Source organism: Gossypium hirsutum, chromosome D09 (genome assembly GCF_007990345.1).
Source record: "Gossypium hirsutum isolate 1008001.06 chromosome D09, Gossypium_hirsutum_v2.1, whole genome shotgun sequence".
Lineage (NCBI taxonomy): Eukaryota > Viridiplantae > Streptophyta > Magnoliopsida > Malvales > Malvaceae > Gossypium > Gossypium hirsutum.
Window position 1 is genome coordinate 51,866,445 of NC_053445.1, and position 18,118 is coordinate 51,884,562.

Genomic DNA, 18,118 nt, shown 5'->3' on the forward strand with positions numbered 1-18,118 from the left:
CTTTCTATATTCACCTTTGATAATCTATTTAATCCATAAAACGACGTTCGAACTTTTATCTTTAATATAATTGAATTAACAAGGAAATAATATTACATTTATGTTTGAATTGATATATATAGTCCAATAATGGAAATATTTTTGGACCCCATTTTCAACCTTAACCTTATTGCATGGTCACGAAGTTATCAAGATCAAGGTTACATCATGGAAGAAAATATTTAAGTAATTCCCCACTTGCTCCAGCTTGATATAGGGTTAGGTTATTTTTTATTTTCTATGACATGATGTCGACATTATTTCTTTTTCATTACATCATGCATATACCTATATTTTTTTTTTATTCTTTGGGCAAATTACACTCAATGTTTTTAAATTACTACTAAGTTTATATTTTGGTCATTTAACTTTAAAAAATTACAAAATAGCTATTAAACTATTTGAAAGTTTTTATTTCAATCACTGAACTATTCAGACATTTTTATTTAAGTCATTGATCTGTTAAGTTTTTTTGTCAAAACAGTCCGACTAGTAAGCTCCAAGAGGCGATACAACAATTGGCTCGATGGATCAGTACCCAATGATGAGTAGAATAACTTACCTAAGATTCAAGTCGATTTGACGATTAATGTCAAAAATCGAAGAAAAAAGATGTTTGAATTTTGGTTCAAGATTCGTGACGTTTTAAATTGTTTCATGAAAAAAATATTGTAAAAGAGAAGTAGAAGTGATGTTTTTTTTTTGTGTAAGTGGTGCGAATAAAGAAGGTCATACAATAGCGATTTTAACAGTTCAATGATTTAATACTTTACTGTCATGCCTTGACCTTAATTTTGATCTTAAAAATTTTAATCCACTTGAACTTAAACCCGAAAATTAATTGTATACCCTATCCCGATCCAACTTGGCCCGAGTTCAAACCTTTTCTTTTGAAATTGTGATTAATTATTTTAAAAAAATTGTCACCACTTCCCATTGGTTTTGATGTGTTCATTTTTTTTGTTCAACATTGAAATGGTTGTGTTCATGGTTTACTTTTGAAGCTATTGTTATTTTCAATAAAGATCATGCTAAACATGATTTGGGAAAATAAATTTAAAAAAAAATTAGTGTGAAATGGGAGTAAAGGTGATAAAATGAAGTTGATAGTGATAGATTTTAAATATTTTTAACTTATTTAATATTAAATATGTAGAAGGATAAATTTATAAATATCTTAAGGGCAGGGCGGGGTGGTTTTACGCTAAACTCGATCCAATAATTTTATAAAATTAATCTGTTTTGCCTCAAAACTCAATTTAATGAAAACGTCCCTAAGATCAACTCGGAACTCGTGGATTTTAAGTTTTTTTGTCATCTCTAGAGGAGAGTAGGGATGTTCAAACATAGATAAACTTTATTGACAAAAGAAGAGAAGCCATATAACTCTCTTCAGTAATAAACATCACAAAGTATGCACAACCAATGGGAAACTATGTAACAAAATCAATAATATCATAAAATGTTTTTCAGATAGGATAGAAGATTCAATGTGATATGGCCACAATGAGGAAGAACAGTAGTGAGAGTGTCAATTTGGTCATGGTGCTTCCATTCGATGATGATGATGGTGATCCATCTTCCTCTGAGGATGGTACAGTTTTAGATCCACCTTCTGCACCAACTTTCAATATTTATCAATCAACATACTTATAAAGGATTGGGGTAACTATTTTCATGCTATATCTCTCTCTGTAGCTATGTGCAAGATATGAATGTTGGACGCGAGTACTTCGACGGAAATGAGGAATTAAAGTAACATAGGCTTAAAGGAAAGGTTGATCAAGGCAATAACAATGATATACCTGTAGGGATTGTACTCCCAGATTCTGGTGATCCAACTGGAGAGTCTGCAGGCGCTGGAGAAGCACCTTATAATAATAAGCAAGCAAGCATGGTGTTAGCAGAATATATAGCAGATTGAGTAAATTACAATTATCTCTTAAGTACTTAAACAACTGTTTTTTATTTTGGTTTCATATATGCAAGAATGAGATTGAAAAGGAACACATAGATAGGTTAATTGCATCCATACCATTACAGGCACTGACGGGTGGAGTCTGAACATTGCATGCGCCAGGTAAGGCCAAAGCTTGAGTCCGGTTGACGTTGATCCCCAGCGACGAACCACCACCATTAAGGACCTCACACAAGCATTGGGGTGACGAACGCACGACACTGGCAAGCTGTGTGCAGCATTGTTGGGACGGGGTCGACGAGTTTCCCGCAATGAAATTGAGGCAAGGTGACATGCTGACGAATACAGTAGTGCAACCTGATTGAGCTTTAGCTCCCGCAGAAAACATGACCATTAGGACCATGATAAAACATGTTGCAATCTTCATATTTGCCATTACTTTAATTTCTCTTGGTTAGATAATTTCAAAGAAATGGGGCTTGAATTGGTGCAATGAGGCTTTTATAAGGAGACCTATGCAAATGATGGCAGTGGTTGGTGACCAACTTTTGCTACTGTTTTAACTGGACCAATAGCCAACTGCGGGCTTTATATCTTTCCAAGTGTTCAATAATGGAGGCTTAAGGCTTTATAAAATTATATGTGGGTGACCAACCTATAAATCAGTTGATGGGTATGTGATGCCGGATTTATGTACGGGTTTTAAAGCCAAACGAGTTTTTGTTCCACCTTTTAATAAAATTTAGCTTTTTATATATCTTCACAAGATACTCAATTCGGTTCGAACACATTTTTTTATTGAGTAAACAAATTTAATTGTTTAAGTTATAATAATTTGATTTTTATCTTGAATCAATCCGAATTACAACTTAGAACATACATACTTGATTTTAGGGGAAAAAGAAGTTTTAAGTTTTAGTTAACCTAATATCTCCATTTTTGAACACTTGCAATATATAAAACAGTAGCAAAAGTTGGTCACCAACAACTACCATCATTTGCAAGGTCTCCTTATAAAAGTCTCTTTGCACCAATACAAACCCCATTGCAAAGTCCTTAAAGAATTCCCAGAAATTTTATCAAACTAAGAGAAATTAAAGTAATGGCAAACATGAAGATGGCGACATGTTTTGTCATGGTCCTAATGGTCATGTTTTATGCGGGAGCTAAAGCTCAATCCGGTTGCACTACTGTATTGATCAGCATGTCACCTTGCCTCAATTTCATTGCGGGAAACTCGTCGACCCCGTCTCAACAATGCTGCACACAGCTTGCCAGTGTCGTGAGTTCGTCACCCCAATGTTTGTGTGAGGTCCTTAATGGTGGTGGTTCGTCGCTGGGGATCAACGTCAACCGGACTCAAGCTTTGGCCTTACCTGGCGCATGCAATGTTCAGACTCCACCCATCAGTGCCTGTAATGGTATGGATACAATTAACCTATATATGTGTTTCTTTTCAATCACATTCTCGCATATATGAACCAAAAACGAAAAACAGTAGTAGTTTCGAAGGTCTTCAAGTAATTAAGAGACAATTGTAATTAATTTACTGAAACCTGCTATTCTGCTGACACCATGTTTGGTTGCTTGGTATTATTAGGTGCTTCTCCAGCGCCTGCAGACTCTCCAGTTAGATCACCAGAATCTGGGAGTACAATGCCTACAGGTACATGATTGTTGTTGCTTTGATCAGCATTTGTTTTAAGCCTATATTACTTTGACACTTCATTTTATTGAATTACTTGTGTCCCATACTCATATCCCATACATAGATAGGGAGATATGACTTTCAAGAATCCTTTAAATGCATAAAAAAAACTTTGAAAAAATCGAGCATAGCTATACTAAAGACATTCTTGCTTCTAATACTCAACCAAATCCGAGTAGCATAGCATGAAAATACTTACCCCTATCCTTTATAAGTTTGTTCATTGATGAATGTTGGAAATGGGTGCAGAAGGTGGATCAAAAACTGTACCATCCACTGAGGAAGGAGGATCACCACCACCGCCATCATCATCATCAAATGGAAGCATGACCACCGCCAAATTGACACTTTCATGGCTGTTCTTCCTCATGGTGGCCATATCACATTGAATCTTCTATCCTATTTGAAAAACATTTTATGATATTATTATGATTTTGTAACTTATTTTCCCATTGGTTCTGAATACGTTGTGATGTTTATAATTTGGTACCCCATCCATATGGGGTACATATGATTTTGTATTGCTGAAGAGAGTTATGGCTTCTCTTCCTTTCTCAATAAAGTTTATTTATTATGATTTCCGCATTGGATATCTAAATTTTATCGATTTTAATTTAAACCTTTCATAAGATTGTGAGATGAGTTGACCCCATAAAACAATACAAACTTTATTTTTATATATTTTAAAAATTTTATAATTAATCCCACAAAAAAATTTAACTTCATAATTATTTTTGAAAATAACTCACCAATTTTGTTTGAAAAATAATTATTTTATAAAATAAATTATTTTATATAAAAATAAATGAATATGCTTCTATTCACTAAACCTCAAAAAAATCCTAACCCTTTAATTTTCTTTCAACACTTACAATTTCTTTTCTTTGTCAAAAAAAAAAAACACTTACAATTTCTTTTAAATTTCTATTATTCTCTCAAGTTCTCTTTAGAATTTTTATTTAGAATTTTTATAAGATAAATTATAAATATTTCAATACTTTCAAGTGTTTTCTAATTTGGTAACTATTCTTTTTTTTTCAAGCTTTATTAAGTAATCTCTACAACATTAGGACTTGTTTTCTTTTGATAGATTAAATTTTTTTTTATGTAAGATTATTTTTTTGTTTATTGAATGATTTTGGGATATTGATTTTATATGATATTACTATAACATCTTGATTGGGTTATACTTTTTAAAGATTGATTAATACAAATCTTTCTAGAAATTAGGATTGATTTGCATTTACAAAATCTTCAATTTTTCTTGAATATTGATTAAAAATTTAGTATTCTTATTCAGAAATTGTTATTGCTAGTGTGATTATTTTGAATTATGTTTTTGAAAATTGATATTACAAGCTCTTGATATCAAAAGCTTTGTAAAAGATAATTACTGGTTGTATATTGGCTTTATGAAAACCTTTATGTGTATTTAGATTTATTTGTTCTAAATTTTTAACGGGAACGAAAAATCATTTTAGCACTAGTAATCTATATAACTTTATAGAAATCTATATACCTATATATAAAAGGAACAAATGACACTTCTTCTTGCATGTGGCAGGCATGTTCATTTTCTCTTCTACAGTTCCGTTTTTTGTCTGAAATAACTTTAAATATCACGAAACTACAAATCAGAATCCATACATCTTCTTTCTTTGATCTTCAACACTGACCGTCAGATCGACTTGAATCTAAAGCATGTTCTTCTACTCGTTGATGGGTACTAATCCACTGTATTTATTGTCAAATCGCCACTTGAAACTCGCTAGCTGGACTTTAAAAAGAAAAACTTAACAACCTAATAAATTAGATAAAAACTTCCAAATAGTTCAATGACTTAAATGAAAATTTTAGAATATTTTAGTGACTATTTTATAACTTTTTTAAAATTTAATGACCAAAACATAAACTTTTTGCAAATCTTGAGTTTTTTTTTATATTTGCAAATATAATTTAGTGTTTTTTAATGGATAATAACATGAAATAAAAATGTTTATTTTTATTATTCATTTTTTTTAAGAATAGGTCGTAAACATTTTAAAAGTTAGAAATTGAAATAGATTTTAATTAAAAATCTATGTTTATCAAATATGTGGAAATAAAATAATTTTTGCTTTGGAAAAAAGATTGAAAATAATATATGAAATTTTTATTTAGCTTGTAAAATAAATTTTGCTTTGAAAAAAATTAAAAAAAAAGAAGAGAGCATAGTATAACAGAGCTAAATATTGAAATACATATTTTTAAAAAAAATTCTTCAAATACTTTTTTTTTAAATCATGTAATGAAATTTATGATGCTTTCGTTTTTTTAAACATAAAGCCAAAAAGTAATTTTTCTTTTCATGGTAGGCTTTATACCCAGTGACAAAAAATGGGTCTGAAAAAAAAATATGGTTTTTGAAGGGTTAAGACAAACTTTTTGACGGCGAGGGTTAAATTAAAGTGTAATTTTATTTTTATTAAATTAAAATTTTATAAAAATTAAAGGATCAAAGTGAAATTTGTCAGGGGAGACTGGGTCCTAGCGAGGTAGAGAGTTCACATTGCAAACAGCAGAGGAGTGCCCGTGCTTTTTAATTTAATTTTTAAAATATTTGTGTTCGATATTTGTATTTAACGTAAATACGAGTCTTAAATGTTTTCCAATTATATAAGAAAACTTTGAAAATTTTAATTATACTAAACATCTTTATATTTGACTTATTAGACCTAAAAGAAATAAAAATATTTATGTGTTGGATTAAGACTTGATTTTAAAAAAGTTATGTATTAATAATCTAAGCTTTACCCAAATAATAAGCTCGGCAAAAAACAAACCGTCCTACTATGAAAACTTCTAGGTTTAATCTTCTTTGGAGCCATTAATTAGAGCATGATATAAAAGTTGGAGGGGACTGATTTATAAATAATTATTTAATATATTGTTTATAATTTTTTTTAGATTTTATAAATAAATTGAGCATTTATTAAGTGTTATATTTATTTATAAATTTAATTTTTTACTATATGTAAAATACTTTTATAACCTAAACCCACGTGTGAAAACTAAAGAACCTCGAAAAAGTATTTCCTCATGTGTATAGGAAAGTGAGTGTAAAGGATAAAATTGGTTTTTTGGTGAAGTAAAACATTAAATATTAGGTAAGCTTTAAAATTACTTATAATAAATTATTAATGGAATCGTTTTTGGGATTTATGTGCTGATTGTGCGTTGCCATTTCTATCATTCATATTTGTCTTTCCAATTTAATGGAAATAAATAAATAACTCAATGCACATGGTGCAGTACCATCTAGTAGTTTGTATGTTTCTATTGGAGGGGTGTTTAGAGGTGAGAATGGGTTTTAGTTATGTGGATTTTTGTTGAGCTTCGGTTAAGATATAATATTCAAGATTAAAGTGAGGGTTGTTCTTGAAGGGCCTATGTTTAGCGTGAGATAAGAGTTGCCGACATTTAGAGTTTGAATGTAATAATGCTCTATTGGTGGAGATGATTTTGGTTGGTGGATTTGTCGATAGTAGTTTGATGGAATTGTGCCTAATACATCACCTGATTTACTAGGGCTGGAAGGTACATATTCACCATGTTCTAAAAACTCATAATGAAATTGCAAACCATTTGGCCAAGTGCTTTGCTACAGGGTTCACAGGATTATATTTATTTGCAGTGTCACCTCTTTTAATGCGGTGTCTAATACTGGCGGATTATAATGTTTCTATGATATTTTAATTTGATTGTCATAGTATAATAGCTTAATACTATTTTTATCTACCAAAAATTAATTTAATAAATAAATTAAATTAATAACTAACTAATTAATTAACTAACTATAAAATCCACCACACATTCTATATAGGTAGGAGTTGAGTATGAGTCCTCAAGCATTTGCCACCAAACCAAACACCTCATTCGCTAGTTTTTTTTATTTAATTTGATATCATAAATTAAAATATATACATTAATGTTATAAAAAATTATTTAAATTTATTCTGAAAATGGGTTAAAGTTTTTGTTCCATACTTAAATGATATAAGTTTGCAATAAAAACATAGAAAGATAAAAGAGGAATTGCAATAAAATATTCATCTTAATGGTGACTGATTGATTTATGATTTGATAAAGTGATCCCAAGGGCAGGTTTAAGTCAAAATAGGGCCCATTAAACTAACTAAACTAAACCAATCTCCTTTTGTATTCAAAACATTTGGTTAAGGTAGTTGAACTTCATAAACCAACTTCAAAACCCCACCACCTGTTTCATTAATTACCTAATCCAAACAAATATTTCTTCCCTATAAATCCACACTTTCCTTTCCCTTCCAAATCATCTAATTCCCAACACTCAAAACTCATTATCCAGTTATTTTGTCCCTTCAAAAAAACACAACAATGGAGTTTTCCAAGTCATGTTCTTCTCACCATGTTCCAGTTATGGTCGTCTTAGCTTTGATGTCATTGATGATGTTGTTGTTGCCTGTTAATGGACAGACCATCAACAATCCATGCACTCCGGCTATGCTTACCACTTTCACTCCTTGCTTCAATTTCCTCACCAATAGCAGTGCCAACGCCACGTCGCCCAGCGCCGCTTGTTGTAACGCTCTTAAAAACCTCACGAGCAGTAGCATGGGTTGCACGTGCCTCATCGTCACAGGAAGTGTACCTTTCCGGCTTCCGATTAACCGGACCCTTGCCGTCTCCCTTCCTCGAGCTTGTAACATGCCTAGTGTTCCCCTCCAATGCAATGGTACATATTCACTGATGTCTTATGATTTTATCACCTGAACAAAATTACGAATCATAAATTTGAAGAAAAAATTGAAAATCAAGCCTGTTCAAGTAGGATTTGAGTTTGATTATTAGTTAAACATATTCGATTTAATTCAGTTTTCAATTTACAAATTTAAAACTGCATTTATCCAAATTGAACCTTTTTTTTTTTTTTTGCAGCGCCCCGTGGTGCACCTATTCCTGCTCCAGGTATAGATATATTCATAAATCCTTTGAAAATATAAACCATCAATACAAACTGAATTCTATTTGCTTATTAGTTTATTTATTCGTTTGACAGGTCCAGTCTCTCTAGCACCCAAACTCTCCCCTGGAGCTTCACCATCTTTAAGCCCCCAAAGTCCCATTGTGCCGGAACCGACACCATCTGCCGAGGTGCCTGTTTCCGGCACCACACCGGCTCTAACTCCACCATCGTCCACAGCAGGTTCGGGGGCCCCGACGGCCGCAACGGGGAGCCGCCCTGTTCTCACCCCATCAGCTGCCAACCCCGCTTACAGTTTCTCACCATTCCTTTTGGTGTTCACATTGGGATTTGTGATTTTCAAGTACTAATTATATAATATGTATTGATTGATTTGTTTGGCGAGCGGTATTCTTTTAGTGGCTTGAACTGAAAACCATTGTTTTGCCTTTTAAGAGCTAATATTGGGTGACTTTACATTTTATATAAAATATACATATTAGTGTAATTTTTATTTATTGAGTAATAATTTTTTTAATTTCTGCAATGATTATTTTTTAGGGTAAACTACACATATAGTCACTTTTGTTTACTTTAGGTTACATTTTGGTCACTTATGTTTAAAATATTACGTTTTAGTCACTTACGTTATCGTGTTGTAACATTTTAATCACTGAGCTGTTAATTGCCGTTAACGGTGTGACGGTAAGCTGACGTGGCACGTTAAATCATCATTTCAAACAAAAATTTTAGGTTAAATTATACAACTGATCCCCATATTTTTTTTGGGCAATTTAATTTTTTTCTTTTATATTATTTAAACCTTACTCTCTCTTTTTCTCTTTATTTTCCATTATCTTCTGTTTCTCCTTCTATTTTCCTACCTTTTCCATGTCTTTTAACATATTAAGAAGTCGAATTGGCAGTGAAGAAAGAAGTAGGAAGCCGAAAGCCATCATTGCCTATAATCAAAACCCATAAACCCGTACCATGATTCTTTCTTCACTGCCAATTTGACTTCCTGATATGTTAAAAGAAATGGAGAAGGTAGGAAAACAGAGGGGGAAGCAGAAGAAAATGGAAAATAAAGAAAAAAAGAAAGTTAAAAGAACATAAAAGAAAAACTTAGATTGCTCAAAATGACAAAAATATGGGGACCAATTGTATAATTTAACCTAAAATTTTTGTTTGAGATGATAATTTAACGTGTCACGTCAGCTTACCGTTACAATATCAATGGCAATTAATGGCTCAATGACTAAAATGTTACAACATGAAAACGTAAGTGACAAAAATGTAACATTTCAAACATAAGTGACTAAAATGTAACCTGAGATAAACAAAAGTGACCATAGATATAGTTTACCCTATTTTTTTATTGGTTAATTTGATGTGAAAAATGGGAAAAGATCATAAATTATTGGTACATTACTGATCTTCTATTATTAGCAAATTAAGTTGTTTATTAATTCCATTTGAGTAATTCTCAAGGAATTCAATATGAAATCCCAGAGGTTTTTTTTTATCATTTTATTTTTAATTTTTTTAGAATCAAGATTAAATAGATAGAATGCATAAATTTAAGGGTTAAATTTGTTGAATTTTTAGAATTAGGACCAATTTGATAGAATTTGTAAACATTGTAGGGTTAAATTTGTTGATTTTTTTAGAATTAAGACCAAATTGATAGAATCTGTAATTATTGTAGAGCTAAATTTGTTATTATGTAAATAAAATAGATCACGTCAGCATCCAAATAATAATTTAACAAAGGAGTGATCAAAATATTAAATGTCAATAATGTTAATAACTAAATCTGAAATTTTTGGAGATGGGTGACCAAAACATAAATATGCTAATAGTTGGGTGATTGCGAGTGTGGTTTACCCTAAGATTAACAGTAATAAGAGGATCAGATTGTGATAAATTAAAGTATAGAGACTAAATATCCAAATTGAGTATACAATAAGGATGTAACCGCAATTTAACCTAATTAACTAAAATGATTTATTAGGCCCCTCACTAACGGCCATTCCCGCCATATTCATTTCCAATTTACTTAAATACCCTCTCCCTAACAGATTTTTAACTACCATAATCAACCGTCTCTCACTTCCTCTCACCGCCATGGCAGCGAACATCTTCATATTGCTCCTCCTTGGTGTGGCGGCGCAGCCACTTCCACCAGCACCCCAGCAACCAGGCTGCGTGGAGGAGCTGGTGGCGTTTTCGCCTTGCCTGCCCTTTGTATCAGACCCACCAAACAACGCCACAGACTCAGTTGCTCCACAGTGCTGCGACGTCTTCAATTCTGCTTTCGAATCCGGCGACGGTTACTGTTTCTGTTACATCCTCCGGCAGCCGCGGATCTTTGGGTTTCCGTTGAACAGAGAAAGGGTTGCTTCACTGTCTTCCTTTTGCATGGCCAAGAACGGCGTTGCTTCTCTAGACTCGCTCTGCTCTTCAGGTTTTTCATCTTTTCTTAAACCCAATTGTTTAATTCACGGATTTCCGGATTAAGAATTTCATCAGGTTCAAGGCCATTTTAATCTTTTGATTAAAAGAAAAAATAGTTATTTAACGCTTTGATTGATGTAATTATGCAATTCTTAATTAGTATTATGCATTAGGTGCACCAGCGCTGCCGCCATTGCCAAGCACCACAGATTCAGGGATATTGAAACCATTCAATTCTCGTAAGTAAAGTCCGAATATCTTTTCTTTTTTATTTTTTCTCCTTTCGGAACCGAATCGGCGGTCAAACCTTACTACCTTAGTAGTTCTCGATCAGACTAATTCAATGATCAGACTGGTTTTAATTAAATAAATCATTTAAAAATTTATAAAATTTTTGAAAAGTAAAATATATTAAAAAAGTATAAAACTTGGTTCAACCGGTTTGCAGGTCAGTCAGTTCTTTCCCTTACTCTAGACTAGTGTACCAGCTGGTTCCCGTCCAACCGGCCAACGTTGCATTTTGTTCTTCCATGGCTGTAATAAAAGATTACCTAAAAGGAAATGTTCATTTGCAGCGTTCTTGCTTGTAGATTGACCAAATATAAGCCTAAATTATTTGTTTTAAAGATAGACCGGATTTTAAAACTGGTAAAAGGCCGATACCAAAAGCATATCAAGGCAATGGCATTATCAGTGATCTGTTATTGGTGGTAGAATCCTTATGAAAACTATTCTACAGGTTTAGATAATGATTCAACAAGCTCACCCCCAGAATCTGCGGTCAAGTCGCTAACACCGCCAAGTTCCTCAGCAGAAGAAGCTGTTTTTTCTTCTGCAACAAACCAGATTTACAAGCATATCACTTGGTTCCTACTTGGAATGGTGATTTTTCTGCTTAATCTACATTCATTCTTGGTCTGACAGTAGCTAAGATTTTCCCGATTTCATTCGATTATACTTACTGATACGATAAACACTTTGTAATCAGCAAAATGATATGATGGAAAGAGTTTTATTAGCAGAAAAACATCATCAAAAACAGATGGTAACAGTGTACGAAGATCTCTCCTCTTTTCGTTTGCTTTTACCACTATGCCGTCGTACTGTCTCTTGAAGTGAACAGGTAAGTTCATCACATTCGCTACTGTGAAAACAAAAGCATAAAAAAGCAAAAGAATCATTGTAGGATGCGTGTATTTCATTTCCACCCATCGGACCACTCGGCTTCATCCGTGAAAGGAATGAGATTTCCAATTTCCTTGGTATCTTCACCCCACATTTCAGCAATGCTGTTTTCATCATCGACCCGACAATCCTCCGGAGTTGAAACTTCTGCATCATCTTCATACTCTTGCCTTTCAGGCAGAGCACAACCCAGGTAAGAGTTATGATCGGCACAACGCCATATAAGTTGACTCCAGTAAGGGTCCTGCCATTCATTTATTATCAATGATTAAAAGCCTTTGGTTGTAGACATTAGATGATAATCACAAGTGAAGATTGGTACCTTGGAAATTATGTGAGGATTTCCAACAATAACAAGTAAAGCTATGGCGCGAGTAACCGCCACATTAAACCTTCTAGGATTGCTCAAAAACCCGAGACAGTGGGTTCTGTCGAACTCATTGTGTTTGATTGTTGATCGGACGGTAGATATAACGATAACTTTTCGTTCTTGGCCTTGAAATTGTTCGACGGTGCCAACCTTGACATCTGGTATGTCGAGATTCTCGAAGGCCTTCATTAGTTTAAGGACTTGCTGCCTATAGGGGGTTATCACCCCGATATCTTTCTCGTTCAGAATCCCACTTGCTGTCAAACTACTAACAATTTCTACAACCTTGCTGGCTTCAATCCGATTGAACCATGACGGATTACTTCCTTCCCTCTCATCACAACCTTGTATACCAAAGAAAAAAACAGGGTAGTCCTTATTAGGAAGAAACTTTACTGAGTTCAATAATGAACCTATGTCATCTTTGCAAGGGATCAATTCATCATTGTAGAAGAGAAGTGAAGGGAGATAGAGGATCTCCGGGTGACATCGATAGTTTCTAACCAGTTTTGTCACATAGTTTTCATTGCCATTAGAATAAAACTCGTGTTCAAACAACCTTTCTAAGTATGACTTCCCCAGTCCAAAATTCTCGGCTTCTTTGGAGTATATAACTGGACCTAACTGCTTTGGATCCCCAGCAAGAACAACAACAGTCTCTCTTCGGCAAAGGTTCGCTACAGGGATCATGCTTTCTGGCTCTGAAGCTTGACCTGACTCATCCAAGAAAATATGAGAGAAATGGCCTTTACCAACACTTTCTGCATACAGAAGGGAGGAACTCATGTAAGTTGAGATGATGATTCTGTAGCAGGCGAGAACACTAAGTGGAGGACATTTGAAAACAAGCTCATCAAAGAAGCAAAACCGGAGAAAATCCGGGTTGACGTCGTAATATGGTCGTGTAGCTGCATTTAGTCTGAATATTTCATTCTCTTTAATCTCAACAGACTCCTCATTAAGGAGTCTCTCTAGTATGAAATCAGCCGCGCTATTTGAAGGTGCACACACAAGAATTCGAGAAGATTTTTGGGTTGAGTAGAGCTGGAGGATTGCCTCCACTATTGTCATGGTCTTCCCTGTACCTGGTGGCCCAAAAATCACATAAGGAGGTCCTCCTTTGCAGCCAAGGATCATCTCAATTGAACACATCTGCTCCTCGTTAAGTGTACAACATATGGGCACTAGTGGAGTGGTTTCAATCACCCTACTTTTGGGTGACCCAGATGGAAAAAGGAGACTTACATTTAGGCTTTTTGCTGCATCAATGGCCTGGTATTGCCTCCGCATATTGATTCGGTTATAGGTGAACTGCACATTATAAAGATTCTCATCTATGTGATTCGAGTGAAATTCTGGTGCAAACTTCAAGTACACTTCATCAGCTTCTACCCGATGGATACAACCCTGAAAATCACCACATTCACTTGTCAGAAAGACAGAAATTCTCCAAAAGAAATAGAGGCCATGGGACTGGAAAGACTAAAATGAACACAAGGGAAAGAGTATACAACAGAAGATACCGAGATAAATTTAAGCCAAAGAGGAAGTACTTCAATGATAAAAGGATAAAGCATATAGTATTTTTCGTGTAAAGCAGACCTCATAAACTCTGTCTGATCCACTAGCATCTTCACATGCAAGTTTAGCAAAAATATGATCTCCATGGACAAGGGAAGGCCTTTTTTCAGCGAGCCCAGGGACCTGAAGTGATAAATAATTCCCTCTCTTCCTCATGTTGATATTCTCCATGTTATAGGCCCTCATGTCCTCCTGAAGCCAAAAAAAGGGAATTTCTCAGTTTTGTAACACGAATATCAACCATCTAAGCTACCGAAGGTTAGAATTACCTCGAGTTGTAACTCTTCCAAGATTAAGAGATGTTTGAAGTAAGATACATAATTATCCCTTGTAAGACCTGCTTTAATAGCATCAGTAGTCTGCTTATTCTCAACCAGTTCTCTAATATCCTTCGGAATGTCATATGGGAGAAGCCTGTTTCGAACACCTCGACCCATTGCCCTTACCGGGCGTGGCCCTGTAACAAATTCATCCACTGGAAATTGCTTCTTTCTTTGAGCTCTGGAATATGGCTTCTTAGAAGCCAAAGATTGTGAGATCTTATCTTCAACCAAGAGAAAGACCATTCTTTCCAATCTTTCACCCTCCACATCAAAATGCACTATGGTAGTATGCAACCCAATTTCCTTTGCTTTGCAAGACAACCAAATGGTTAAAGTCTCTCCAGGCTGTATCATTCGGTCCTCTAAATCGAAAAGCTCGACAAACCCTTGGCTCATATCGTCTTCAGAATTTGCCGATGGGGGTTTCATCAAAGAAAGAACGAAAGAATCCTTAGGCGTTGATGCGTAAATTTTAGTCCACAACTCAACCGGTTCACTAGTGGTGTTTTCGATACTGATCAAATCAAATGCAGTTGCTCCCACGAATACAGATTGAGGATTCCCTTTCGAAAATGGGAATGGTGCAGAAATTATGAGAGGACCCCCCTCATGATTGTAATCACAAACAGATTTGTTGTTTGCATAATCGATGAAATTGATTTCGCGTTTGTCCCCGATGACCGAATACTCATCATCGGATTTGTCACCAACTGTTCCCATCACTAACTAGAAAGGGAAGAACTGCTTTGCAACAAAATCCACAAATATGCAATCATTAAAAAACCCTTATACAAGCAGGAACACACTTGTAAGATACAGTACACCACCATATATATATATACCGATAAAATAACACTTTTAAACACGATTATGACGCAACAAAATACACGAAATTAACACGAATGCATAAATAAAGCAGGATGATAATCAAGTTTAAGCATTTTCAAATGTCATAAAAAAAAAGAGAAAAAGAAACCCAGCATTTCAATTTTTGCAATGCAACATAATACAATCATAGATAGATAGATAGTACAATACGTGAATCATAGGCAATAACGATCATTTAAAATTCATGATCAAAAGCAAAAACAAGGTCACAAAGCAGAAATTAACAAAACCCAGAAACAAGATAGTGACAATGTAGAAAAAATTAGAAAAAAATATTATTCAAATTCACTGTGCCAAAATTATAAACATTTAGAGTACGTTAGCATGAACTACTCTATGGGTAAAAAAAAAAAAAGGAAAAAGAACTCACCTCAGTGAATCATAAACCAAAGCTAGAAACTACCATATGAATGAGAGGTTTTCCTTTTTTTTAAATGCAGAGAAATCAAATGAACCTTGAATTCAGTTTTTTAAAGTTTTTTAATTAAAATCAAATGAAAGAGACAATTTTTAAGGAAAATAAAAATAATATGACCCATCACAATCAGCAGATTTTGCCCTACAAGCTGCAAATAAAAAAAAAACACATAGGTTCATATATTTCATTTTTTTGGCAAAAACAGGGAATTCATAAACAGACGAGGAAGTTAGTTTCACTTATCTATCACTTAAAATAAAGTATAAAAAATGTAAATTTTAATTAAAAATGGTATAAACAATTTAGATATTAAAGGTTTAATTTTTCTTTCAATCCCTCTAGTTTTTAGTTTTTTTTAATTTAATCCCTTTATTTATTGGATTTAAATTAACTTCAACAAAAATAAATTAAAGTTGTTATTAATTTAATTTTAATTTTTAAATCAAATAAGATACTAAAAAGAGAATGATTAAATTTTAAAAATATTGATAATGGGGAAATTGAGAGTACAATTAGAATTAGGGGTGAGAGTTCGATCGAATCAAGTGAAAAAATTTTGAGTTAATCAAGTTCACAAGTCCTATTTTATCATCCTAACTCAATTTAAATTTTTTCAAATATAGTCAAATTGAGTGAAATTATTCAAGTTAAATTAAAAAAATTAAACATGTTAAATAAAAATATTGTTACAGAATGACTAATTTTATGTTAGAGCATATAAATTTGAAACCATATATATTTGAAATAATTTTCAAAGCAAAATAATAATAATAATAAGATACTTGAGTATGATAAATTTGAATCATTAATTAGGTCTCTAAAATTATTATTTTATAAAATTTTTAGAATTTTTTAAAAATTTTATAATTTTTTAAAAAATATAAAATTTGAAATTTTTATAAATATTTTGAATTATTTTGTAATTTTTGTTGAGAGAAAAGCCAATTTATTTATTTCCAAAGTTGATAGGGACTAAAAGGTATTTACACCATTATTCGAATTGTGAAATTCAACTAACTTGAACTCAAAATTTGAATCGAGTTATTCGTGTTAATGCAAATCATTTAAAATTCAAAATTAACTCGATTCAATTAATTTGAAATTTAAAATTCTTTTCGATATTTTTAAATACCCTGATTCAAACTATTAAACAGGAACTCATAAATATAGTTGAAAAAATTTACAGAGAAAATTTCTTCTTACATATTTTTATTTATTCTTACTAATAAATCCCATTGGCTTATATGACTCTTTTAGCCAATTGGCTTTCTCAGTGATAGAGACAGTTAATTTCCATTTTGATGAATGTATTAACTAATAATTAGAACTGACGTGGCTAAACCCTATTGGTTATTATGACACTCACCAATTGGCTTGTGAAGGGGTCCAAAAAATTTTCTATTTTTTAGTAATGAAATTAAAATAAAATGAGTTTTAAATTTTCTTTGATTTTTAATTATATCTATTTTTTTGTAGGGGAAATTTATAGGAGTTTCTCTCCTAGTTTTTTTTAATAAATAAATTTTCTTTTTAATTTTGTTCTTTCATGAAATTGAAATCTTTTTAAAAACCGAATTCATCCAATCCGCTCCTATTCCTGTCGTGATCTTAACATAAATAGTGAGACAAATAACATGCCAAAGCTTCTCTACCTTTATGCAATAATCCTTTGTCTACCAAGTCCGGGGGCGTAGCTAGGGGCTGCCCTCCTTTAAATTTTTTTAAATTTTAAATTAGTAAAAATAAAATTATATTTTAATCCTCTAAAATTGATAAAAAATTTTATTTAATTCTTTAAAAATTATAAAGATATAGGTTGTGAAATTATATTTTTACTATTATAAAAATTACAATTTAATTTTGACCCTCCCTAAAATAATTTTCTGACTTCGTTCCTGACCAAGACCCTTATAAGATTCCAATTATCAAAAATTAAATTTCAGCCCCTCAAAAACTCGGTACTTTATTATTGGATTCAGATATGAAATATGCATATATTATTCTACTAGCTAAGATATATCAAAGCAAGTTAAAAAGGAATAAATCTTAAAAAATACATACCAGAATGAGGGAGCTATATAACCTTTCAGGGAGATCCTTGGAAGAGACGATCTTTTTTTTCTTTTGACAAAATTGGAAGAGATGATCTTCAAATATACAAAAAAAGGGTTGTTTTTTTCTTTTTCTTTTTCTTTTAACACCTGGGTAATTAGCATAGAAGTTTAATATATGTAAGTGATATTTTCGAGC

At 32.8% G+C, this 18,118-nt stretch overlaps 5 protein-coding genes across 8 annotated transcripts; 3 read left to right on the forward strand and 2 right to left on the reverse strand.

Annotated features, from left to right (window-relative positions):
- Positions 1 to 1,469: 1,469 nt before the first annotated feature.
- LOC107929082 (non-specific lipid transfer protein GPI-anchored 5) lies at positions 1,470 to 2,445 on the reverse strand. 3 transcript variants are annotated; one of them, XM_041101357.1, is made up of 3 exons: positions 2,075 to 2,445; positions 1,845 to 1,910; positions 1,470 to 1,663 (listed from the first exon to the last, which is right to left on the reverse strand). In XM_041101357.1, exons 1-3 carry the CDS (start codon positions 2,391 to 2,393, stop codon positions 1,527 to 1,529), a joined length of 522 nt encoding a protein of 173 aa, XP_040957291.1. In that variant the 5' UTR covers positions 2,394 to 2,445; the 3' UTR covers positions 1,470 to 1,526. The 3 variants fall into 3 exon arrangements, with proteins under 3 accessions (XP_040957291.1, XP_016715907.2, XP_016715906.2); XM_016860418.2 differs by having other exon boundaries at positions 1,470 to 1,651; positions 2,075 to 2,443; XM_016860417.2 differs by having other exon boundaries at positions 1,470 to 1,654; positions 2,075 to 2,443.
- A 555-nt stretch (positions 2,446 to 3,000) lies between these two features.
- Positions 3,001 to 4,244, forward strand: LOC107929089 (non-specific lipid transfer protein GPI-anchored 5). Its single transcript, XM_016860422.2, has 3 exons — positions 3,001 to 3,378; positions 3,558 to 3,623; positions 3,915 to 4,244. Exons 1-3 carry the CDS (start codon positions 3,060 to 3,062, stop codon positions 4,052 to 4,054), a joined length of 525 nt encoding a protein of 174 aa, XP_016715911.1. The 5' UTR covers positions 3,001 to 3,059; the 3' UTR covers positions 4,055 to 4,244.
- Positions 4,245 to 7,981: 3,737 nt separating this feature from the next.
- Positions 7,982 to 9,193, forward strand: LOC107929009 (non-specific lipid transfer protein GPI-anchored 20). Its single transcript, XM_016860328.2, has 3 exons — positions 7,982 to 8,418; positions 8,622 to 8,651; positions 8,743 to 9,193. The coding sequence occupies exons 1-3, from the start codon at positions 8,061 to 8,063 to the stop codon at positions 9,015 to 9,017; spliced, it is 663 nt and encodes a 220-aa protein (XP_016715817.1). The 5' UTR covers positions 7,982 to 8,060; the 3' UTR covers positions 9,018 to 9,193.
- Positions 9,194 to 10,714: 1,521 nt separating this feature from the next.
- LOC121221030 (non-specific lipid transfer protein GPI-anchored 25) lies at positions 10,715 to 12,026 on the forward strand. The gene is made up of 3 exons (XM_041101361.1): positions 10,715 to 11,113; positions 11,277 to 11,342; positions 11,843 to 12,026. Exons 1-3 carry the CDS (start codon positions 10,774 to 10,776, stop codon positions 12,022 to 12,024), a joined length of 588 nt encoding a protein of 195 aa, XP_040957295.1. The 5' UTR covers positions 10,715 to 10,773; the 3' UTR covers positions 12,025 to 12,026.
- Positions 12,027 to 12,101: 75 nt separating this feature from the next.
- On the reverse strand, positions 12,102 to 18,100 carry LOC107929176 (probable RNA helicase SDE3). 2 transcript variants are annotated; one of them, XM_041101359.1, is made up of 5 exons: positions 17,930 to 18,100; positions 14,509 to 15,303; positions 14,261 to 14,431; positions 12,611 to 14,065; positions 12,102 to 12,532 (listed from the first exon to the last, which is right to left on the reverse strand). In XM_041101359.1, the coding sequence occupies exons 2-5, from the start codon at positions 15,280 to 15,282 to the stop codon at positions 12,302 to 12,304; spliced, it is 2,631 nt and encodes an 876-aa protein (XP_040957293.1). In that variant the 5' UTR covers positions 15,283 to 15,303; positions 17,930 to 18,100; the 3' UTR covers positions 12,102 to 12,301. The 2 variants fall into 2 exon arrangements, with proteins under 2 accessions (XP_040957293.1, XP_040957292.1); XM_041101358.1 differs by lacking the exon at positions 17,930 to 18,100 and adding an exon at positions 15,821 to 16,083.
- Between the last annotated feature and the right edge of the window lie 18 nt (positions 18,101 to 18,118).